The sequence below is a fragment of the Helicoverpa zea genome, chromosome 13 (genome assembly GCF_022581195.2).
Source record: "Helicoverpa zea isolate HzStark_Cry1AcR chromosome 13, ilHelZeax1.1, whole genome shotgun sequence".
Classification (NCBI taxonomy): domain Eukaryota; kingdom Metazoa; phylum Arthropoda; class Insecta; order Lepidoptera; family Noctuidae; genus Helicoverpa; species Helicoverpa zea.
In genome coordinates, this window is record NC_061464.1 from 7,244,581 (window position 1) to 7,264,872 (window position 20,292).

Sequence of the window (20,292 nt, forward strand, 5' to 3'; positions counted from 1 at the left end):
TTCCTTGAAATATAGTCCTGATAGAGTAGGTACGTAGGTACCCTAAAAATATAGGTATCACCAACAGTAAAGTGATTGATGAAAGAACATTAATGGAAACTCTCGTACCTACAGATAAAATATTGATCAATTACAAGAAATTCTAATAAATAAATCGATTTATTCGTGTGACATAGTAACGATAATTTAATTGATTCCAATTAGAACTATTATCAAGTTATCCATGACCCATTAGACTAATTTTTTCTTACATCAATATTGAGATGACGATGAGGATGGCAGAAGTAGAGAAATATGATTCTTTTTGTCAATTTGTGCTGGTATATTTCCTTCAAAATATATAGTTTTGTAAGAAGTTTAACTGCTTGTATGTAATTATAAAACAATAGAAAATAAATGGAGTCTCGCTTGGATCTACGCTTGGACATACAACTGTTTAATGTGGTGGTTCAAACAGTTCTCATACCTACTTATCAATCTCCTTATATTTTTTCCAAAATTTATATTAACATTACATGTCAATAAAAATTACAGTTATTTTTATCCTTACCAAGAATTTGCCTTACAAAAATTACGTTTTCATTGTTCGTCATGATTACTGGGAAATACTCTTGTACAAAGTGAAAATGAGTCAGGCATGATTTATCTAAACTCCTGTAGTAGGAAGACACGGTTACTCACTATAGAGTGCTATAAAGCTCTGCAAACAGGAAATGCGCGCCAATCTGTTGCAGCAAGAGCAGCCACGAGCTGTCATACGCATCAGAGGTATAGCACTTTTGGTTGGAGCTAGTAATGAGTACCTACTTAAAGGTATGTATATTACTTGAACAAAAAAAAACTATTTTGTAAGATGAGAAAATAGCAGTAGAAACTCCTATATAAGAGCGCTTCGTTTATGTTGCTCATAGATTAAATAATAATTTCAGGAAATGCTGCAAATGAAACAAGCCTATTTCGGCAGCCTGTACTTATGTTTACCTCATCATTTCAAGAACTTACAAATAAAATATCAAGCCTACTTGACAGGCAAAAATATTTTTTTTTGCTTTTAACTTATATTCCGAATGATCCTTTAATAGGAAAATAGAAAACGAACTCGAACGATTTTCACGTGAAAACTTGGCTACGTGCTGCGTAGCCTGAACGTCCAGAAAATTGCTTTAGCGAGTACGAAACAACTACAATTCTATTTTTAACAGCGTCATAATAAAATTATAACAATGTCTTGACTAAAAAACAATCAACCTACATTCGCTGATGAAGTCGCACGCGCAACAAGGTTGGTCACCCCTGTTCACTGATAAAACCCAACCAACTAATCTGATAGGTCAAGTTCATACGATGTTTACTTTGTGGCGTTATTAGCAAAATGTGAAAAAAAAATCAGTTTAATAGCCGCGGTGAAGCGGTTTATAACATTATTATGAATTTTAATATGTTCCTGTACGTTATTTTATTTTTATTCAGTAGTGTACAGTGTTACAGTGAAGAAGATCTAGGATACAGTTTAAATATTGGAAATGCTATCGATGTGTTTGCGAAGTAAGTGTCGTGTATTTTACTCTGTGTTTATCAAGTGTCACTTGTTGCTGGTAAATAAATGTAATTCAAGTCGCATTGTTGTAAATAAAGCGCATAGCGTATTGACTGAGATGACATTATACAAAAATATTTGTATTTTTGTTTATTATACAAGTGTTTTTGAATGTTGGTGACAAAACAGTGTAAAAAATATTGATGGCCTTACTACAAAAACTTAAAACCCTGTTTTACACTTGTCTAAAAAAAATTTGGCTGCAAAATGAACCATATGTCAACGTCATAATTTGACATTTTTTTAGACAAGGCTTAAACTGGCTTAAACTGACGTTAAAAAGTTTTTGTGGTAACACGGTGAATGTTTAAAAGCAGCTAGTTTGTATCACATTAATTGTATTAAAAATAGCAGTGATGAGAATAGATAAGACATTTTAATACGTTTAACTAAACACTGGAAAATAAGATACGTAGGTGATAAAAGTTCTCAGAAGTCACTTCATTGTAATTTTGTTTATTTATTTCAACGCAAGATTAAGTTAAATAACTGAAAAAAATATTCCTTCTAAAATGATACTCACTATAGAGTGCACAAATAGAGACAAATCTGGCCAAAGTTTTGTTCCTAAACAATATGCGGCTGTTCCACACGCTTCCTAAGGGAACTTCTTTCCCAACCGGACAAAAACTAGCTTATATGTTTATTCTGATAAACATCATCATAAATTCGTTCGATTTGTGAAATGAATAAACAATTATAGACAACCTTTACCGAGATATTTGAGAATAGCCAATGATTTATCATTTACATTCCAGCTATGGTGATCTATCCCAAGTCACGCAAGTCATATCAGCTGACTACGAGAGCGAATATGGGTCGGATCCCATAGTTCCGTTCAGCGAGAAAAACATCAAAGTATTCAAAAATGTTACCAGCACAGAAATCAAAGGTGACGCGGATGGCATCACTAACATAGAACTGTTAATATGTGAAACATTTGAAGATCTCCTCGATTCTTACTTTAAGCATTTCAAAATTGAAGGGTGAGTGTTTGACAAATATTCGTATACGATATTAAAACATTAGGTAAGGAATAATTAGAAATAGTAAGGGTATCGTTATTTATTTATTTATTGCAAATTTATCGTTACTCCAGTAATCGTACCCCAGTTCATGGTACTAGCGTCGCACAAGGAATTAATTTGGAAATAGAAAATAAAGTAACCGATCCTATTGACAAAATGAACAAGCTACAGCTGCTAAAAATAACTAATAACTAGAAATCTCTTATTCTCAAAACTAAGCCTATTTAAAACTACTGCAAAAATAAATAATTATTCAACATTTACAGAACAGACAAACCCTGGAAAGCGTTCATGGGAGACTGGATTCACGATGAAATAATGCGAACATTCGGTATAGAATATGATCCCCAACCGGACTGCTGTTTTGTACTAATAAAACTAACTAAAGTACATAAAACTGTTAAACTGGGTAATTTAGAAGGCGTTGCAGTTAAAGATTACGTTATGAGAGCTATAGAAGAATTGAATATGACAGATACGGCTGAAGTAAGGAGGTTTATGAAGAGTTATGGAACGCATTATATAGATTCCTATGTGACTGGGAATGTTATTTACCAGGTGTGTATTGAAATATTTATATAGAAAAAAACTCTAACTCTAACTCTTGCACCATTTCACTTTAACGATAACCAAACTATAACCAGTCGTGAACATGTCAAATATTGGTCATTATCAAGCGATTTGACAACTGAAAATGGTCCGTTTATCGTTAAATGGTGTGACCATCCGTAAAGATTTTAATATATATTTTTCAATTTATTTTTCCAGGTTTTCAAATACAAGAGGCGTGGTTTCGATATGTTGCGTTCATACATCGCAATGCGGAATGCGGGAAGGGCTAATAATGCCAATCTGCGTTTCTATTTCTCCTCATATTTTCTCAAGCAAGTTGGAGATATAAGGGTAAGTTCAAAGAGGATATAGCTACGATGTTATTAGCCAGTTCTATGTATTAGTGATCTCTGAACTTAAAATTCCAAGAGAGCTGATCTTGGCAAAGCCTTTGACTAAATTTACCACTCAGACTAATAGGAAAAGCTATGATTTAGAAGTGCAATGATGGCTTACTTTCATTATAGACACTGTAGTTTACTTCATTGATATGCTGACATTGAATACTCAGTAGTCTAATATAAGTTGGAAGTCAAGCTTTCCCAGTCATAAAAATGGAGTTCCCCAGGGAGCTATATTAGGCTACACCTAAACACAATCAAATTAAATAACTTGTCTAAAATTAATAATATTATTTTTGATTTATAGGTAGCCAGCGGCAACAAGACAATAGAAACTTGGGCCAGAATGAATCTGCGGGACGTTCAGTACCTATACTCCAGACCAAGTCTTTTACGACTGAACTACAATTCAGTTTTAGTCAACAAATTAAATAACTTAATGGACCAAGGGGCTTTAATAGGCCTTAATCTTAAGACCTTAAGGCCTTTGTTCAAAGATAGACGCAAAGCAGATAGTTACGCTGAAGTAGTAGAAAATGATTTGCAACTATGGGAAGTAAATGCTTAGTTTAATTTGTATGTTTTTAGTCAATTTAAAATTAAATTTTGTGGCATTTATGTTGTTTAAGTTAATGTACCTAATTGTTTAATAGCCACTATTGTTTTCATTGGGCCGTTCAGAAGTTTAATTTTTCTACTTTTTTGTGACTTAAATATAAAACTTAGTAATGCGTTCCTTCTCTTAACACTACTTAAATAAATACTATAATATGTAAAGATCTACCTGAACACTGTAAATACCAGTATTTCATTACAATAAAACAATATAATTACGGAATTCGTTTTATTTAAGTTCACATTTAGTGTACAACAAATTGTCATATGAAAAAAGCCTGATTTCAATCCTAGTTAGCTTGCATTAAACTTAAAATTGACCGGTGAAGAAATAAACTTTACATGATATAAATAGTTGCATACTTATAATAAATAAAAATTATTTAATTAAGAGATCTTAAAAGGTCATTTCGACATTAAATCAAATTGTGAGATTTCACATTCCTTTATACAAAATTTCAAGTCTCTAAAGATTATAAGTGCTTTCACTGCATCCTTGCGTAGTTTTGACCACAGTGAAAAAACTAAAATGCTGTGTTAATTTTTTAAAATATAAAATTGATGCACTTGTTAATAGTATTATGTCTTTATATACACAGGTTGTGAAGGATTCCTATAATACATAGAAAACAACCGAGAATATTTACCATACTAAGCGTACTTTATTATAGTACTGCTTCGTCGCATAACTCCTGTTTTTAATTATTATTTAGTACTGTAAAAATTCTATATCTATACGTGATTTTTATATTAATCCCTAGATTCGATTACATCGACTGAATACTTAGTAAAAGTTTTTTTGTCTCAAACATTAACATAACAAGCTAGTACATTTTATTTGCAAATTAAAATATACAATCTAATTCATCAGTCATATTAATATTTTTGTATAAAATACTCTTCTCTTTTGAAGCTCGATGAGATTAATTTTACATTATTTATGAAGTCTCAACCCTTAGGTGAAATAAATAGAAGTTACATATCACCTTCATATTACCGAAAATAGAGACGTAAATATAAGGTGATCTAAAAATATCTACCACGGCTTCAATGGAAGATAGTATTGTGTACATAAATTACAATATTGAAGACATTTTGTACACCAGAATTACCAGAGTTATATTTAACTACCTAATGATCTCTTGCAAAATAATACATTAAAACCAAACTTTTTACTGTATAAAAAGTTATAAGTGTTATTGATGATAAATACACACTCTATCTATAGATACTATCTCCCTATTTATAGTCGTATTTTAGTCTAATAACATGTAACCTCTTTTTATATCAGCCTTTTACACCGCGTATTATCACATGATCAATATAAAACTGCTTACAAAATCCTTTCTTTCGTAATTAAATTGGAAACTTACCCCTACTAAGGTAATCATTTGGCACTGGGTCCCAAACATAGCAGTTATTTTTGATCCAAACTCCTTCTTTTTACCTTCTCCTCATTTCTTCTTATTCTACCTCTTATCTCTTCCCTCGATCTTTATATTTCCTTATAGGTAATCTCAATGTATTTCATAAGTGCTAGTAACCCGGGTGCAAGCGAATTGGTTGCGAGCAACCCGTTTGCCGTTGACTAGTAGAAGTAGTGGGTTGTTCACGCGGATCGATTTGAAGTCGTATGTCTGGAAATAAAGGTTGGTTTTTGGTGAATGCTTTGTAATAGGGAGCAGGAAAGGCAGATTAGGTGAATAGATGAACTAGAAAAGTTATAATCGCGAATCAAAAATTTACTTATTTTTAGAAATAAGTAAATTTTTGATTCTAAAGAATTTTGACTTATTAATTTGCAACGGCAAAAACATAAAGCTTCTTGGCAGTCAGGAAAAAATATTTCTTATCGAGGGTTGTTTTAACGCAACGTCAATAAAGTTTTCTGTCGCACGGCACTTGGAAGAAGTCATTCCTGATATTCAAGTCAATTCAAAATATGACTTTTTCTTTTTTCTTTCATTTATGCTCTCATTATAATCGTGGTCTTCCTAAAGAATATTATTATTCTACCTTCATTATCCGATTTTGAAATTTTTACTCCATTTACATTTCAAACTTTGTTTCAAAGTTTGAAATGTAAAGACAAAAATACCCTATCCCAGTGAACTGTAGTGCCATTGAAAAGGAGTCGAGAATACAATGTTTGTAATACAATGAGTGGCCTATAAAAATGTTTTTGATGTAATAACATCAAAAATGTTTTTGATGTAATAACATCAAAAACATTTTATTACATCAAAATTAAGTAATTATTACATCAATGTTATTACATCAAAATATTTTTATATTTATATAGTTCACTGGGATAGGGTATTTTTGTCTTTACTAACTATTTTTGTAATTATAAAAACTAAACATACCATAGCGTCCGACTCATGCTTATGCGTCCTCATCAGCGGTTCAGGTATGGCAACACAATCTCCTATGATGGCGCCGCGGCCATCAGCCCAGTTGTATACAGTGACTAGCACACACTCCATACTCGCGTCTACTAGGGCGAATGTGCTGAAAAAAACGTAATTCATTGTACTATTTAACTATAGTAATATTGTAAAGCTGAAGAGTTTATTTGAACACTCGATATCCGTTATTACATATTCATGAAAACCAAGCAAAAAACTCGAAGTACTGGAACGATTGGAAAAAATCTTTCAGTGTTAGATAGCCCATTTACCAAGGAATATACTTGCTAGTTAATTTTTATCTGGGTACGAGGAGTATGCTGCGCTCGCAGAACCATCAGTCTAGTAATACATATCGGGTGTGTCGTTCATAATCACATTAAATGAAATGCGTTAATATACTGGTTAATATATGTCGATTAACACAAAGATAAAAGAAAAATACGTAAAAATAAAAAATGTTTTTTTTTCAAACCAAGTAAATGGAATAAAAATGTGCAAAAATTAGAACACCATATAAAAGTCAGTCATTACAAACAACTGAAATTCTCCCTTGAAAACTGACAGCTGTCAACTGATCAAAACATACGATACTCCTAACTTTATCTCTGCTTTACACACGATTTTGTAAATTATAAAAACGAAAAATGACTCCTGTGGTTAAACCACTGAATGGATTAGGTTATTTTTTATACAATTCGCCATAGAATATCATAAAGTATATGCGATATGATTTAATGTGATTGTGAACGACACACCCGATATAATGTGCCTAATGTAGGATTATAATACAGTGGATGGATGAATTAATGAAAGGGGATGGGGACAAGCTTTACATGACGCTATTGTCTATATCATCTCCCGAACTATCTTAGGGTCGGCTTCCAGTCTAACCGGATGCAGCTAAGTACCAGTGTTTTACAAGGAGTGACTGCCTATCTGACCTCCTCAACCCAGTTACCCAGGCAACAAAATACCCTTTGGTAAGCTTTTACCACCATTTTTTTAAAAGGTTGATGTTAAAGAAGAAGTAGATATGATATTGAAGGTTATTAAGTTTTAATCTCTCGGATTCTTATTTGAAGTGTAAGCGCTTGAACTTTTTTAAGTACCTTTACAGATATATATTTTTTAATGTATACATAAGGAACCTACCACACTACACGTCGTATCGCGCCTTCGTTCGCGCAGTAGTTCTCAGTGACCGGGCGAGCCGTGCTCCAAGCGGTTAGACTATGCGTCCATATCGATGTGGCAAGCATTCCAACAAGAAAACGTGCTTTTTATTATTAACAGAAAGTAACAAAGAACGAATTTGTTCTTGTAGTTAATAAGGTTGAAATCTCTGGAGCACGGTAGCCAGTAAGTAAAAAACTTAGATTTATTTATTTTTAATTTTTTTACTTCACTTTATAAGTTTCTGTTTTAAAACTAGCATACCTAATCACCTACAAACTAGGATGATTGTACTAAATGTAATATTTTTTCAATGGAATAAGTCATGAGATGGCAGAAAGGAAGAAATAATTGAAAATTTATCTAGCATAATATACATTCTTCACTATTTTAATACCTTTCATACTTACCATAACATATTTTTGGAAAAATTCTAGAATAAAAAAATTGAGAAAATATAAACAAGTAATAAATAGGTAAAGCAGGCAAGCTATCATGAAATGTTAGTAATTTACAAAAATAAGTCATATTTACAGAATAACATATTGGGTATGTAACACCATCACGAAACATATGGAGTGCAATAAAGTATTGAAGTTATTGATTCTGAACCACTGCTTAACATTCAATCCTGTATAGGAGTGCGCGGCCCATATTAAAATGTAGTTAAACTGCTCGCTGAAGCTAGTGTTACCATAAATCCTTATATTTTCTAAATACACTTACAAAGGAACAGCATTATCATTATGTATTGAGCCGACGACTTTCCCCAGAATGACCTTGGCTTCATTGGGCCCTTCTTGCAAGGCATCTAAACGTGTCAACTCTAGCGCCACCTCGCGGCGCCCGGCGAAAGCGTGCAGGCCTTCGCCGTATGCGCCTAGCATTTTTCTGTCTAGGCTCTGGAAAATTTATTGTACTTTTAAAGTATTTTTAGATATTTTCAAATGATAATAAGAGAGACAATTTGATAGTAATTAAAATTATGAAGCTGACCAACTCATACTCATTTACTGAAATCACCAATTGTACAATCGTTGTACAATTTGAAACGCAAAATAATTGCAAAATGCAATCTAGGTGGCCAAGTATTGATCAATAAGTTTTTTTTTTCTGTATAACTGTATACATATTTGATTTTGCTCACAGAGAAAAATACTAATGATTTTTTTTTTATCGCCTTTTACAAAACTTAAAAAATGAGGACAATCCGCCCTTCCGATGATTTATTCAAGAAAAAAATCCTCAAAGCCCATACCTGAACCATCCCCGCCAACTTCTTACTCTTCAACTTGCCCCTACTCTTGACGAGAGCATGAGCTGAGTGTACGAACGTCACCAGTCTCGCTCGCTCCTGCTGCGGCGGCTGCCACGGCGGGTCTAGCCGGCTCGCGTACTCGAAGTTCTGTAGCGCCTCGTCGTATACTTCGGAGTATTTTAGGGCCTGGAAATTTTTGTTGGTAGATTTAGAGCATAATCTCTAAAACCAAAGTTAAAGAAGTAGGGCTAAAAGCCGAAATAAGATAGTGATAATAACTGATGTCATCATTTCGGTAAATGGGTGCAATTTTGCATCTTTACAAGTAAGATATGTAGGTCTTTGACTGCAAGTTTAGTTTTAACATTTCTAACTGAAGCATAATATGTAAAGAGAAAGCATTGTTGATTATAACATTGAGCAAGCATGATGTATGTGAGATGAGGCATGTGCCCAGTACTGGGACAATAAAAAGGCTGAAGATGACTGTTGATGTCAACTTCCTAGGTTAAGACAAATCATTCACATTTATTGCAATTACAACTCAGACTAGCCATGAAGGTTAAACTCTGTCATTCTACCTAATAAAATAATTCATTACAAGCAGTTCCCATAAAAAAATTAACAATTACTTACAATACCCTTATTGTAGTACAAATCAGGTTGTCCTTTAGCAATGGGATCTAATGATGCTTGCTTATAAGCACTCATACAGAGCTTCAACGTAGACGGGTCTTGGGCCACCATGAAGAACTGGCACAGATAAGCATTGCCCAGCACAGACCATGATACTCCATCTTTTATATCTTGGGCTACAGCCTCTTTAGCTAGTTCTACACTTTTCAAGATGGCGGGATGAGCTTCTGTGCGTTTCTTGTCACCACTTTCTTGGCGCAAGATGATTGAGAGGCAACGCAGGGATAGGCGGTTGCGTTCCTACAATAAATAAGTTCACATACAGCAAGAAGTTTTAATAATTTTGTTAAGTAAATATGTACTTCAAGCTGAAGACTGGGCATCGCCTTAGAAAAGAAAAGGGTATTAATGTTAAAGATGATGATATAGGACTTAGCCAAAGACATTGGAAGTAAGCTGCATTCTTAAAGGAGTTATAAATAAATACTAAGTTTATAGTGTTCTCTTTAGTATTTAAAGATAGTCTCAAGTTTATTTAGCGTGTACATTCATTATGAAGTTCTTTAATATGTTGATATAAAGCACTTTAACTGCTTTTCAAATGTGTCAGGTACATAAGAAATAGTTAATAATGTACACTTACATGTTTCAATGCACCTTCAAAACTAGCTTTAGCCTCTTTAACATTCATGTTTTTCCAGTAGCACTCGCCAAGTTCGTTCCATGCATCAATGAGGTGTGGGTTTAGTTTCACAGCTTTGCTTAGACACTGAGTCGCTCTAGCATCGTAAGTAGGACTTATGTTGTAACATCTACCTTTCATGTACAGGAACTGGGCTCGGTGAGAAAACGGTATCTGAGTTTCTACTGAAAATTTTCATGGTTTTAGTAAAAGTGAAAAGAAATTAAGGGAAAGTCTGTTTTAATAATCTGAGTTAATGAGGAAAACAAATTATTTGCTCTGAATTTTGAAACTTGAATTTTCATTTTATTTTGGGCCTTAGTCGTAGTAGCCTTTTTAATCTTGTAAATTTCCTGTTAACAAGTTTTTTCTTAGAACAAGTGAGGTAGTTAGTTATTAGTTATAATCATTGTTACTCTGAATATTATTTTACCTTGGTTTCTTTAATGTAATTACTTGTTAGACATTAGACAACAAAATAAGGTTTCTTACCATCAATAGATTCAAATTTTTCAATCAGTACGTCTTTCTTTTCTTCTACGCGTTTATTCTTCTCCGTAGCCATCTCTATAGGATGGTTTTCGAAATATAAATCCCTAAATGAGTACAAATCTTGAAGTTCCTTCTGTGAAAAGAAATCGTTCGTTTGTGTTATAGAAGACATTATAATACAATTTTGTTTTATTGTTTGCTGCAGATAACTTAAAAATAACTTATAAATTATTTTAGAACCGCTGTATAACTAAATATTTGTAAAAAAGAGGCTAAGGTGTGAAATTAATGTTTTTGTACTCACTAATAAGCCATCCATTAGTTCGGCCACATTCTCTACAATATCTGCTTCAGTATCCGAATCTTGTGACATCTTTAATTTTCTTTCCTAACACTTAAATTGTACACAAATTTCGGAAATAATTCAATTTGCCGAAATAAATAAATAAAATCTCCAGCACTCATAGACAAGGTTTGACAAATTTATTTTTTTAAACTTCATTCAATGGTACAGATAATATACAGACTACAGACTAAGATACAGACAAAATATTTAGTATTCAAGTGCTTATAGCAAACATTAGGAACAATACCATGTTACTTAGTAAATGAACATTTTTCAGTATTTTAATTAAATTGTATTTTAATTACAGTGAACAAATGTATAAGTCAGCTGGTGAATATAGTCTGAGGACGAAGATAATTTATTTTTATCCCAGCACGAGTACTTGAACTGAATGTTTTATTTTGATAGTCTAATATCAAACAAAATAAATATGTAAACAGTAAAACAGATCAATGTCAATGCGTTATAAAATCGTATGCTCCTGCAAAATAAAACAAATGAAAATAATCTTCGAAGAGCTGGCCACACTGAGATAAGAACTTCATTCGAGTTATTTATTCATTCATTCATTCTCAAGTCTTCAATTTGTCGTTTCTCTCTCTTTCTGACTTCCGTAGTAATTGTTTATTTATATTGTGTTGAGTGAGACTTAATTCGGAAAATAGTGGAAGCTTAATCTAATTGCGTTTACGCATTCTACATCACAATAAGCTTTTGGGAGTACTGCAAAACATACCACAATGGCATATCACGCAGATATCGTTGTCGACCAAAATGGTAAAACTAAATGCGGGCTGTGTAAAATATTTATACGTGACAGCGATATTTACATTGAAGAGCATTTAGGCGACAAAGAACACACTAAAATGTTCATGAAAAGACTGATGGTACAAAACAACATAACTGTGAATGGCGCCAAAATGAAATGCAGATTGTGCAATCATGGTGGACATGCATCTGATTTCATACACCACATAGACAGCTTTCAACACAAAGATGCACTGAGCTCTGTGAAAAAGCTGATTGAAAAGGATGGAGGGTTGCTCCTGCTACCAGAGACCATTTCCAACATTGGGTCTTCAGTCAACTGCTTAGCCTGTGACCGCTGTCTAGACTTTACCTACGAGTCAGTCAAATCCCACATTGAATCCGCAAGACATAGGAGAGCTAGAGCTATAGCGGTTCAACCATCAAATGCAATATTCTCCGTTGAAGACAGCCCCGAAGACCTGTGGTGCAAAATCTGTCAAGTTTACTTTGAGAACTATATAGAAGTCATATTTGAGCATGTTGATGAAGATCCAGTGCACATCAAAAACCTTGTCAAAATTCACCGTTTGATTAGGAACCAAAATATAAGTATAGAAAAATTCTTGTATGACCCTAAAGAGGATAAGGCATTATGCAAACAGTGTAAAATTGAAGTTCCATGTAATATTGATAACTTGGCAAGTCACATCAAAGGCAAACAGCACAAAAAAAGTGCATGTAATTAATAAAAAATATTGAATAAAAACAAGTACATATACAAAAATCCTACATTTATTTAAGAAATATATAATTATGTAGTTATAAATTTTGTACATCATGAAATTAAAATCATTTTAATTTATAAAACTGATGTTTATTTTACTGCATTTTTCCTTTAGCTAGATTATAATTTTCTCTGTACATAGTAGAGATAATTTTAATGGGAATTGCTGTGACTACTGTGTGTCATTACATAAAGGACTGTCCCAAAAAAAAACTTTAGGTAACACTTCGCGTTGGGAAAGGTTATCATCACAACTTTATATTGGTTCAGGAATAAAGAGTTTACCAATTTATTTAACTTGTTAAATGGTAAAGATGTACAAACAAAAACAAAATAAACCAACAGTAACCCATAGGTGGTTTGTTATTTAGATCATAATCTAAATGAATGGATTAGGTCACTTAAATCCATTATCCAAAGGTAAGATTACTTTATGAAAAATATGATTTTCTTTAAGATAAAGATAAATGTAGTGCATTCTTATCTCGTGCCTATCAAGTTTTAAGGGGATTCCCTAGACACTGGTAGAAATGTTGCAATTTTTGTGGAAATGTATAAAAGTAAGAATATTGTAGATACTTCATTCAGGGTCATTTTAAATTTAAACAGTGTAAAAGGATTTTATTAATATTGTATATTTGAATCGTTTTAATTTTGTTTTCCTCAACAAAACCATTAAGTCATCATTAAGTGCTCGTAGATAATGTTGCCGTATCACAATATTTTGTTTTGCTCATTCTTTCCTCTTCATTCATTATAGATTTCCTGTCAAACTCAAACGAAAAAACTTAAAAATAACACCTGTCAAACTGTCACCTCAATCCCCAAAAAATTTCGCGAAATTTCAAGTTACCCATTTTAAACCGTAATCCGCTGCTAAAAGTTTCGCTAATATTATAATCAACATACCTAATAATTGTAATAAGTTAAAATGAAAACAGGTTTGTTGTATGGGATCGTCGCTAGCTCGAAGACGCGGGTACGTTGCGTATTTTGCGGTGTGTATATCCCAAAAGCGAGTAAATGTATTGAGCAGCACACGAATGGTGCGAAACACAAAGAGAATATCGAGCTGATGAACGAGAACGGCATATGTTTACTCGAAGACATTCTCCACTGCAAGCCTTGCAAGCAAGACCTGTCGGAAGACGAATCTGTTACGAAGCACATCGAAAGCGAAGATCATGCGAACTGGATGGCAGCGATGGATGACCTCGTGGACGGTGAGTTTATCACGTTAGACGCCTACTTGTCTTGCGAGAAAGACGACGTATTCTGCGAGGTGTGCAATAGCAGCGTCAACTGCTCCCTGTTGAGTATCGAGGAGCATGTCAACCACATCAATCACCGGGCTAACATTACCGAGCGCTTAAAACCCCTCAATGGCATATTCCCAGTAGATAATGATGATGAGGTTTGGTGCAAAGTGTGCGATGCATACATTGATAATACAGTTCAGAGCATTCTCAGTCACATAGATGATGATGAGCAGCATATGGAGTGGTTTTCAGAGATAGAAGATCTGATAGAGAACCAGGATGTCTCAATTGAGTCTTTCTTGACAATTGAGCATGAGAATTTTGCGTACTGCAACAAATGCCATGTGGAGGTAATTTGCAACTCATTGACCATTGAGAGCCACGTGAACAGTGATGCACACTTGAACCAGTTTGGATTATAGGACAGCGCCCCCCGTTGTTACCGTCGTGGCTAGTGGGTTCAATGAGTAGTATTATTTTTCAGTTCTGTCCATTTCCTGTTAATTTTTCATTTTTATTATTTAGCTGATTTGAAACGGAGCATGTTTTATTATAATTAAGATTTGTTACAATTCACTGAAATATATCAATACATAATATTTGAACCAATTTGCTTTATTTAATTTTATTGATTGGTGAGAATTATAAGTAATATATTAAAACAAAGGAATATTACTGCTTTCTCTTTGCATATCAGATTGAAACTCAGTTACTTACACAGCCACATGTTCTTCAATTATCTGAAAAGTCTGCATACTGAAACAACATGGAATTTCAGTCTTGTATTTATGCAAACTAAAGTTCTCATTTTCTAAATGCTATGCAGCTGTACATTACTTCACTAAACATGTTATTACTGTCTAATATTAAAAGATTAATACCCCCATGTACATATTATCAAAGAACAATGTCAGGTTTCGGCCCACCCAATCAACTTTTAAAACTGAATTCTCACGGACACAAAGTTCTTTACTACAACAATTTACATATAAAATACTAACTTCTTATAAAATATTTAATTGTTATCTAGAACTTTTCCAAAAAAAAATATCATGTTAATAAGTAATTATTTTATTTATCGAGTTCAGGTTTTTCGTTTGAATAATTTGGAATAATTTGGTTTTGAGAAGTTCAATGCAAAAGTGGAAAACATAGAAAAGCTTCTGACATTAAACTACACACAAAACTGTAAGAATTTTCACTGTACATGAAATATTTTTATTGAGCCTAAGTTACTATGGACGTCTGGCATTGTTCTTTTCTTATTTATTCAAAGAGTTGAACTTCCTTCCTGTAACCTTGAAAATGTAGCCTTGAGAGAAAGTATTTTTAGACTTAATAATAAAAAGTTCCATGCGTTTTTGCATACATTAGGGATATTTAATCTCAATAATCCATTCTTAAAATTGTAATGGCATTCTGCTTTGGTATCAAAATACAGAAAGAAAAATTGCAAAGCCTCTCTATTTTGATGTTACTCCAAAAATATGTAATCCTACAAACAAAATATCTAAATAAGTAATTTTACTGGAAATGTTACTAGACGTTGGCAAAAGCTTGCTCATTTATAAAAGAAGGAAGGATTTTTCTCATTTTCAACCTTTTCTAGTCTCCTACTCAAATATTTTTTGGCATTTTTACACAAGGGTTTAAAATAATGAAAATGAGAAAAGTCTAAATCTTTTATAAATAATTAGGGATGATCAATTATAATAAGATAACAAGTATTTAATATGTAACCAACAAGTTTCCCTTTTTTAGTGAATTTAAACATTTCATTGTATATTAAGTTTAATTATTTTGCACCACCCTGTGTTCACTTATAATGATTTCAATTTATTTCTTTGCAACTGACACTGCTTTGCCATAAAAAATAGTAGAAAATAATTCAATAAAACAAATAATATCTCTGTAATATTTATTCATAAATAATAATCCAATTACAAATATGGAAATAGATCTGTGCTATAAAAACATTACTAAATATTTATTCAATTCATTGTTATATTAAAATAGGTAAATAATCTAAAATATTTTAATTTATTATGATTCTAAGATATCTATTCTATTTTGTTAGTTAATACAAAATATGGAGTCCTGAATCTTATTTTTTTTTAGATATCAACATAAAAACACTGTATAATATTGTTTTTGGTTACTTTAATTTTTTTCATTGGGACAATTACTTTTTATTTGTGATATTGTTAAATTAGTTATTAGATTTTTTTCAAAATAAATATGATTGAAAGAACCATTGTATTTTTTTCTAAAAAAAGAGACATCCTTACATTTAATTTACAGGGACAATGTTTTTATTTCATACCAATCAAATGAATACTGAAACAACTCGTAATTTTTCTAGCGTTATATTCGAATAGTTGGCAACCCAGTAAGTGTCATTAGTAAGTAGGTAATTAGGTATGATCGAAAACGCGAAATTTTTAATCTAATCTACGACAGATAAAATTAAATTGATGCTCAATTATCGCTTTTGTAGAAAGCATTGGGAATTAATTTACGTAACTCATTTTTTGGAACTGTGTTTTGATTTAGAATTAAAAAGACTACCACATAAACTTGCTTTTTAATAAATTAATCTTCAAAAGGGTAGTCTTCATCGTAGTCTTCGTCTTCTTCTTGAATACACTGCAAAGATGCTTCGAGGAGAGCTTTCGTTGATGAGTCATTGTACACATCTGTCTCTGGGCACGAGTCGTCATAGTCAGGATCGCATCCGCATTCTAGAGGCAGGTTTTCTCCACTGTCACTGGCCGGTGTCACGGTCATAGTCATGGTGGGAGTGACTGGAGGTGGCGGTGGCAATTCCGCAGGGTCCTCTCCAAGCCTTTGAGTGACCCTATCGTTGTCTAAACGAAGGACACGCAAGATGTCTTCGGCACAGCAGTCGATTCTTGTCATACAGTCCGTTAAGTGGTGTTGCAGATTACTGAACAGAAATTATTTTTGCCTAAGCCTTCGAGGTTCAAGATAGATCTTCAACTATGAATGAATACTCTAAAATTGATGATTGAATTCATGAAAAGAAACGTGATTGCAAAATCTGTTGTATGGTCATGATTAACTGATATATCTACTTACATGATCCTATCATGGTTGTTTTTCAACTGTTTGGTGAAGTTCCTCAATCTTCCCAGCTCATCCCTTAGCTTCCTATCCACCTCGTCCCTGGTGAATTCTCCAGGGGGCCGTTTAGAGCGGTCGGCTATTCTTGCCTCAACTACACGCTCTTGTTCCATCGTTTCCAGAAGATTCTGCTCTGTTGTTGTCAATTCTTCTTCTAGAGCTTTGTAGTCTCGCATCGCCTGGGAGGTATAATAATAAGTTACAATTTATTGTCGGCCGATATTGGCTGTAATAGGTTCTTAGTTTGATCCTCAATTATACACATTGGGGATTGTGTTTTTTTTATTCGTGTGACATCATTTAATAGATGGTAAAAAGTTAGTATAGTCGTTGAAATTTTAGCACGTTAACAATGAATGCAATATGAGCTCATTAAAAATTTAACAATATGGAATTGGCTTAACGATCGATGTGGTAGACGTTGCCTTGTATTTTCTTCACTAGCTTCTATAAATCATGCATGGAGGTCATGACGATTTGACGACCTCGATGGCGCAATGGTCACCATGCCGGACTGCCGAACCTGAGGTCCCGGGTTCGATTCTCGGTTCGGTCGACATTTGTGTGATGAGCATGCTTGTTGGCCGTGGTCTGGGTGTTATAATATGTATTTATAAATATGTATATATGTAGCTATATGTAGTTTATCAGTTGTGTTAGTACCCATAACACAAGTTAATTAATAACTTACCGTGGGGCTAACCGACCGTGTGTAAAAAATGTTCCGGCATTATTTATTTATTTATTTATTTATGAGAGCTTTCGATCTTGTTAATATAGGTAAGTAGATACAAAAATAGGTACAGATCTAAAAGTAACATGGTAATTAGGTAGATGTTCTAACAAAAAAAAACTCATTCCGCCTTACCTCTTCTTTCTGCCAGTAGATATCTTGCAACTTCACCTTATTTGAGTTCAAACGTCTTCGGAGCGCCGCGTCTACTCTTGCGCCGTATGCTTGCGCGGTTATGGAGAGGTGAACCCTCGCTCCACGCACCTGGTTAATTAGGAGGTTTGTTAAACCCTTTCGGTCTTATAACTGGTGCAGGAGTCATACTGGAAGATTAGGTTCCATTTAAATATTTTCAGGATAAATAGCTGGCATCGTGTTTTCAATATAAGAGGGATTGAGGAATGTGTTGAAGAATAGGATTAGGATATTGTTATATACCTACACAGTGACAATAATTAGGTACAATATTTTGAATAAACCGCGAATCATATCGGTAGCTTTCAAAGCGTTGGATTGCAGTGTGATACGAGAACAGAATTACCTGTTGTCTAGCAATAATGGCGTTACTGAGGGCTCGCAGACCAGCCGTCTTCAACATTACGCAGCGCCTCTCCCAGCGGGTAACTGGTGATGCCCTACATAACGAAATAACAAACATGATTAGGTGGTTCAGTATCAAAATATGGTCTACACTGAACATATTAATTATGTATCAGGTAGGTATGGTTGTTCAAAGAATTATATGAATACATAGGTAAGTACGTAACATGTATATCTTTGACCAGGTTCGTTTACGTACTTTCTCTTTTTTTTACTTCGCTTTGGTACACATTCGCATTTACTTGGCATCGCACAAGTGATCTTCCCACAACCTTCCTCCACGGACAGCGCCTGATCTTTTTGCAGGATATCTGCTGCTATCCTCTTCTTGGTCTTATCAATAGCAGCAATCTGCACCTCTACAACTTTTGTCATCTTCTCGAAACTTTTCTTTTGCTCGCGGAGGAATTCAAATTCCTGCAATGTTTTATTCGTTTAGACTGAGCACTTCGAAAAAGGTTTAAGAAATGGCGTGTAGCAGTGCGAGGCAGGTGAGTTCACTAAAACAGTAGTCTAAAATAAAACAAAAAAACTTCTAGAAGAACTTATACTTATACCGAAGACTCCAAATTGTACCAATACCAATGCCTAAAGTGGTCCTATAAACAGGTACCTACTGGTGTCATGACAGCACCATATCCGTGTCTACTTAGTCTACCGTCATTGCTTTCTAACCTCCCCACTCAGAGACATTTAATGATTACTTAAGTCACTCTTTAGTGATGGAATGTCATACAAATCCTTATACCATACAAATCCTTCACTAAGGAGTGGGGAGGTAAGAGAATTAACGGCCAGTTTCTTCATCAAAAGTAAAAGTCAAAGTAATGTCTAAAGTAAAAGTAACGGTCAAATTCGTTTTTTCAAGGCTAAAGTGACAGCAAAACTAATAGAAAAAATGAATTTAACCGTGACTTTTACTTTGGCTTTTACTTTTGATGAAGAAACTGGCTGTAAGAGTGTTAAGCTTAACCTGCAAGATAGCATCTTCAACGCTGTCGGACAGCGGACTCAGGACTCCAGGTCTACTCCTGTCTTGCGAATGTACTTCTATTTCATTCTTCAGCCTGGTGACGACCACGTGTAGAGCATTCAGTTCATACTCGAGAGTTGCCGATGCTTCTGTCAGCCGCTTCGTCAGGTCTTCCAGCACCCAGCGCCAGGACGCGATGTCTGATATCCTAGATAATGATCACGGTAGGGTAGGATTGTGAAATATGGTGTATCTTTTTTTTTAATAGGAAATCATCAAATGAATCCTCCCGCTGTGGGCTAGCAGCGTGAGGGGTCAGACTCTTACTGACTAAAACCCACCAACTTCCTTCGTAGGCCTCTTATGTACCAGGGCCGCAGTACCTTTTTCGAACCATCCCGCAGCCACGGCAGGCCTTGAAATATGGTGTGCCTTGCACTTTTAAAAATCTATACGCACATAATCTAAAGCAAAGCTACCTATTTCTTCCTTTAAACCATTGGGCATGAAACACTGGATGCAATGCTACACGTAGGCAATATAAAATCATCTGCAGCTCAACCGAAGGTACTATTTGGTCAATATTAGGTACCAACCTCTCTTGCAAGCACTTCTTGAACTGAAACTCATTGCTCTCGTGCGCGAAGTTGTTGAGCATCACCAGCTCCTGTGTATCGTTCACTCGCTCAACTACCTCGGCATTCAGTTTGTCATTAAGGAGCCTTAGGTCTTCCAGTCCAAAGGACCCAAGGTAGCTGGGCTCAGCGAACATGCTGATTTTTTATGAACTCTTATATGGTCAGATGTAGATGTTTCCTTAGGTTATGTTTTGAATCAATTGATGTCAGATCGTGACAT

General features: G+C 34.1%; 4 protein-coding genes across 5 annotated transcripts; 2 read left to right on the forward strand and 2 right to left on the reverse strand.

Moving 5' to 3' along the window:
- Positions 1–1,314: 1,314 nt before the first annotated feature.
- On the forward strand, positions 1,315–4,411 carry LOC124635747 (torso-like protein). Its single transcript, XM_047171700.1, has 5 exons — positions 1,315–1,545; positions 2,356–2,583; positions 2,892–3,183; positions 3,394–3,528; positions 3,886–4,411. The coding sequence occupies exons 1-5, from the start codon at positions 1,427–1,429 to the stop codon at positions 4,144–4,146; spliced, it is 1,035 nt and encodes a 344-aa protein (XP_047027656.1). The 5' UTR covers positions 1,315–1,426; the 3' UTR covers positions 4,147–4,411.
- LOC124635746 (tetratricopeptide repeat protein 5-like) lies at positions 4,409–11,333 on the reverse strand. 2 transcript variants are annotated; one of them, XM_047171699.1, is made up of 8 exons: positions 11,150–11,333; positions 10,846–10,978; positions 10,315–10,535; positions 9,672–9,971; positions 9,036–9,221; positions 8,504–8,679; positions 6,560–6,704; positions 4,409–5,830 (listed from the first exon to the last, which is right to left on the reverse strand). In XM_047171699.1, the coding sequence occupies exons 1-8, from the start codon at positions 11,216–11,218 to the stop codon at positions 5,711–5,713; spliced, it is 1,350 nt and encodes a 449-aa protein (XP_047027655.1). In that variant the 5' UTR covers positions 11,219–11,333; the 3' UTR covers positions 4,409–5,710. The 2 variants fall into 2 exon arrangements, with proteins under 2 accessions (XP_047027655.1, XP_047027654.1); XM_047171698.1 differs by having other exon boundaries at positions 10,315–10,538.
- A 2,165-nt stretch (positions 11,334–13,498) lies between these two features.
- On the forward strand, positions 13,499–14,593 carry LOC124635934. The gene has a single exon (XM_047171898.1). The coding sequence runs from the start codon at positions 13,657–13,659 to the stop codon at positions 14,404–14,406; it is 750 nt and encodes a 249-aa protein (XP_047027854.1). The 5' UTR covers positions 13,499–13,656; the 3' UTR covers positions 14,407–14,593.
- A 1,983-nt stretch (positions 14,594–16,576) lies between these two features.
- Positions 16,577–20,206, reverse strand: LOC124636057. The gene is made up of 7 exons (XM_047172011.1): positions 20,031–20,206; positions 19,435–19,642; positions 18,661–18,878; positions 18,403–18,496; positions 17,997–18,125; positions 17,084–17,307; positions 16,577–16,931 (listed from the first exon to the last, which is right to left on the reverse strand). The coding sequence occupies exons 1-7, from the start codon at positions 20,204–20,206 to the stop codon at positions 16,577–16,579; spliced, it is 1,404 nt and encodes a 467-aa protein (XP_047027967.1).
- Between the last annotated feature and the right edge of the window lie 86 nt (positions 20,207–20,292).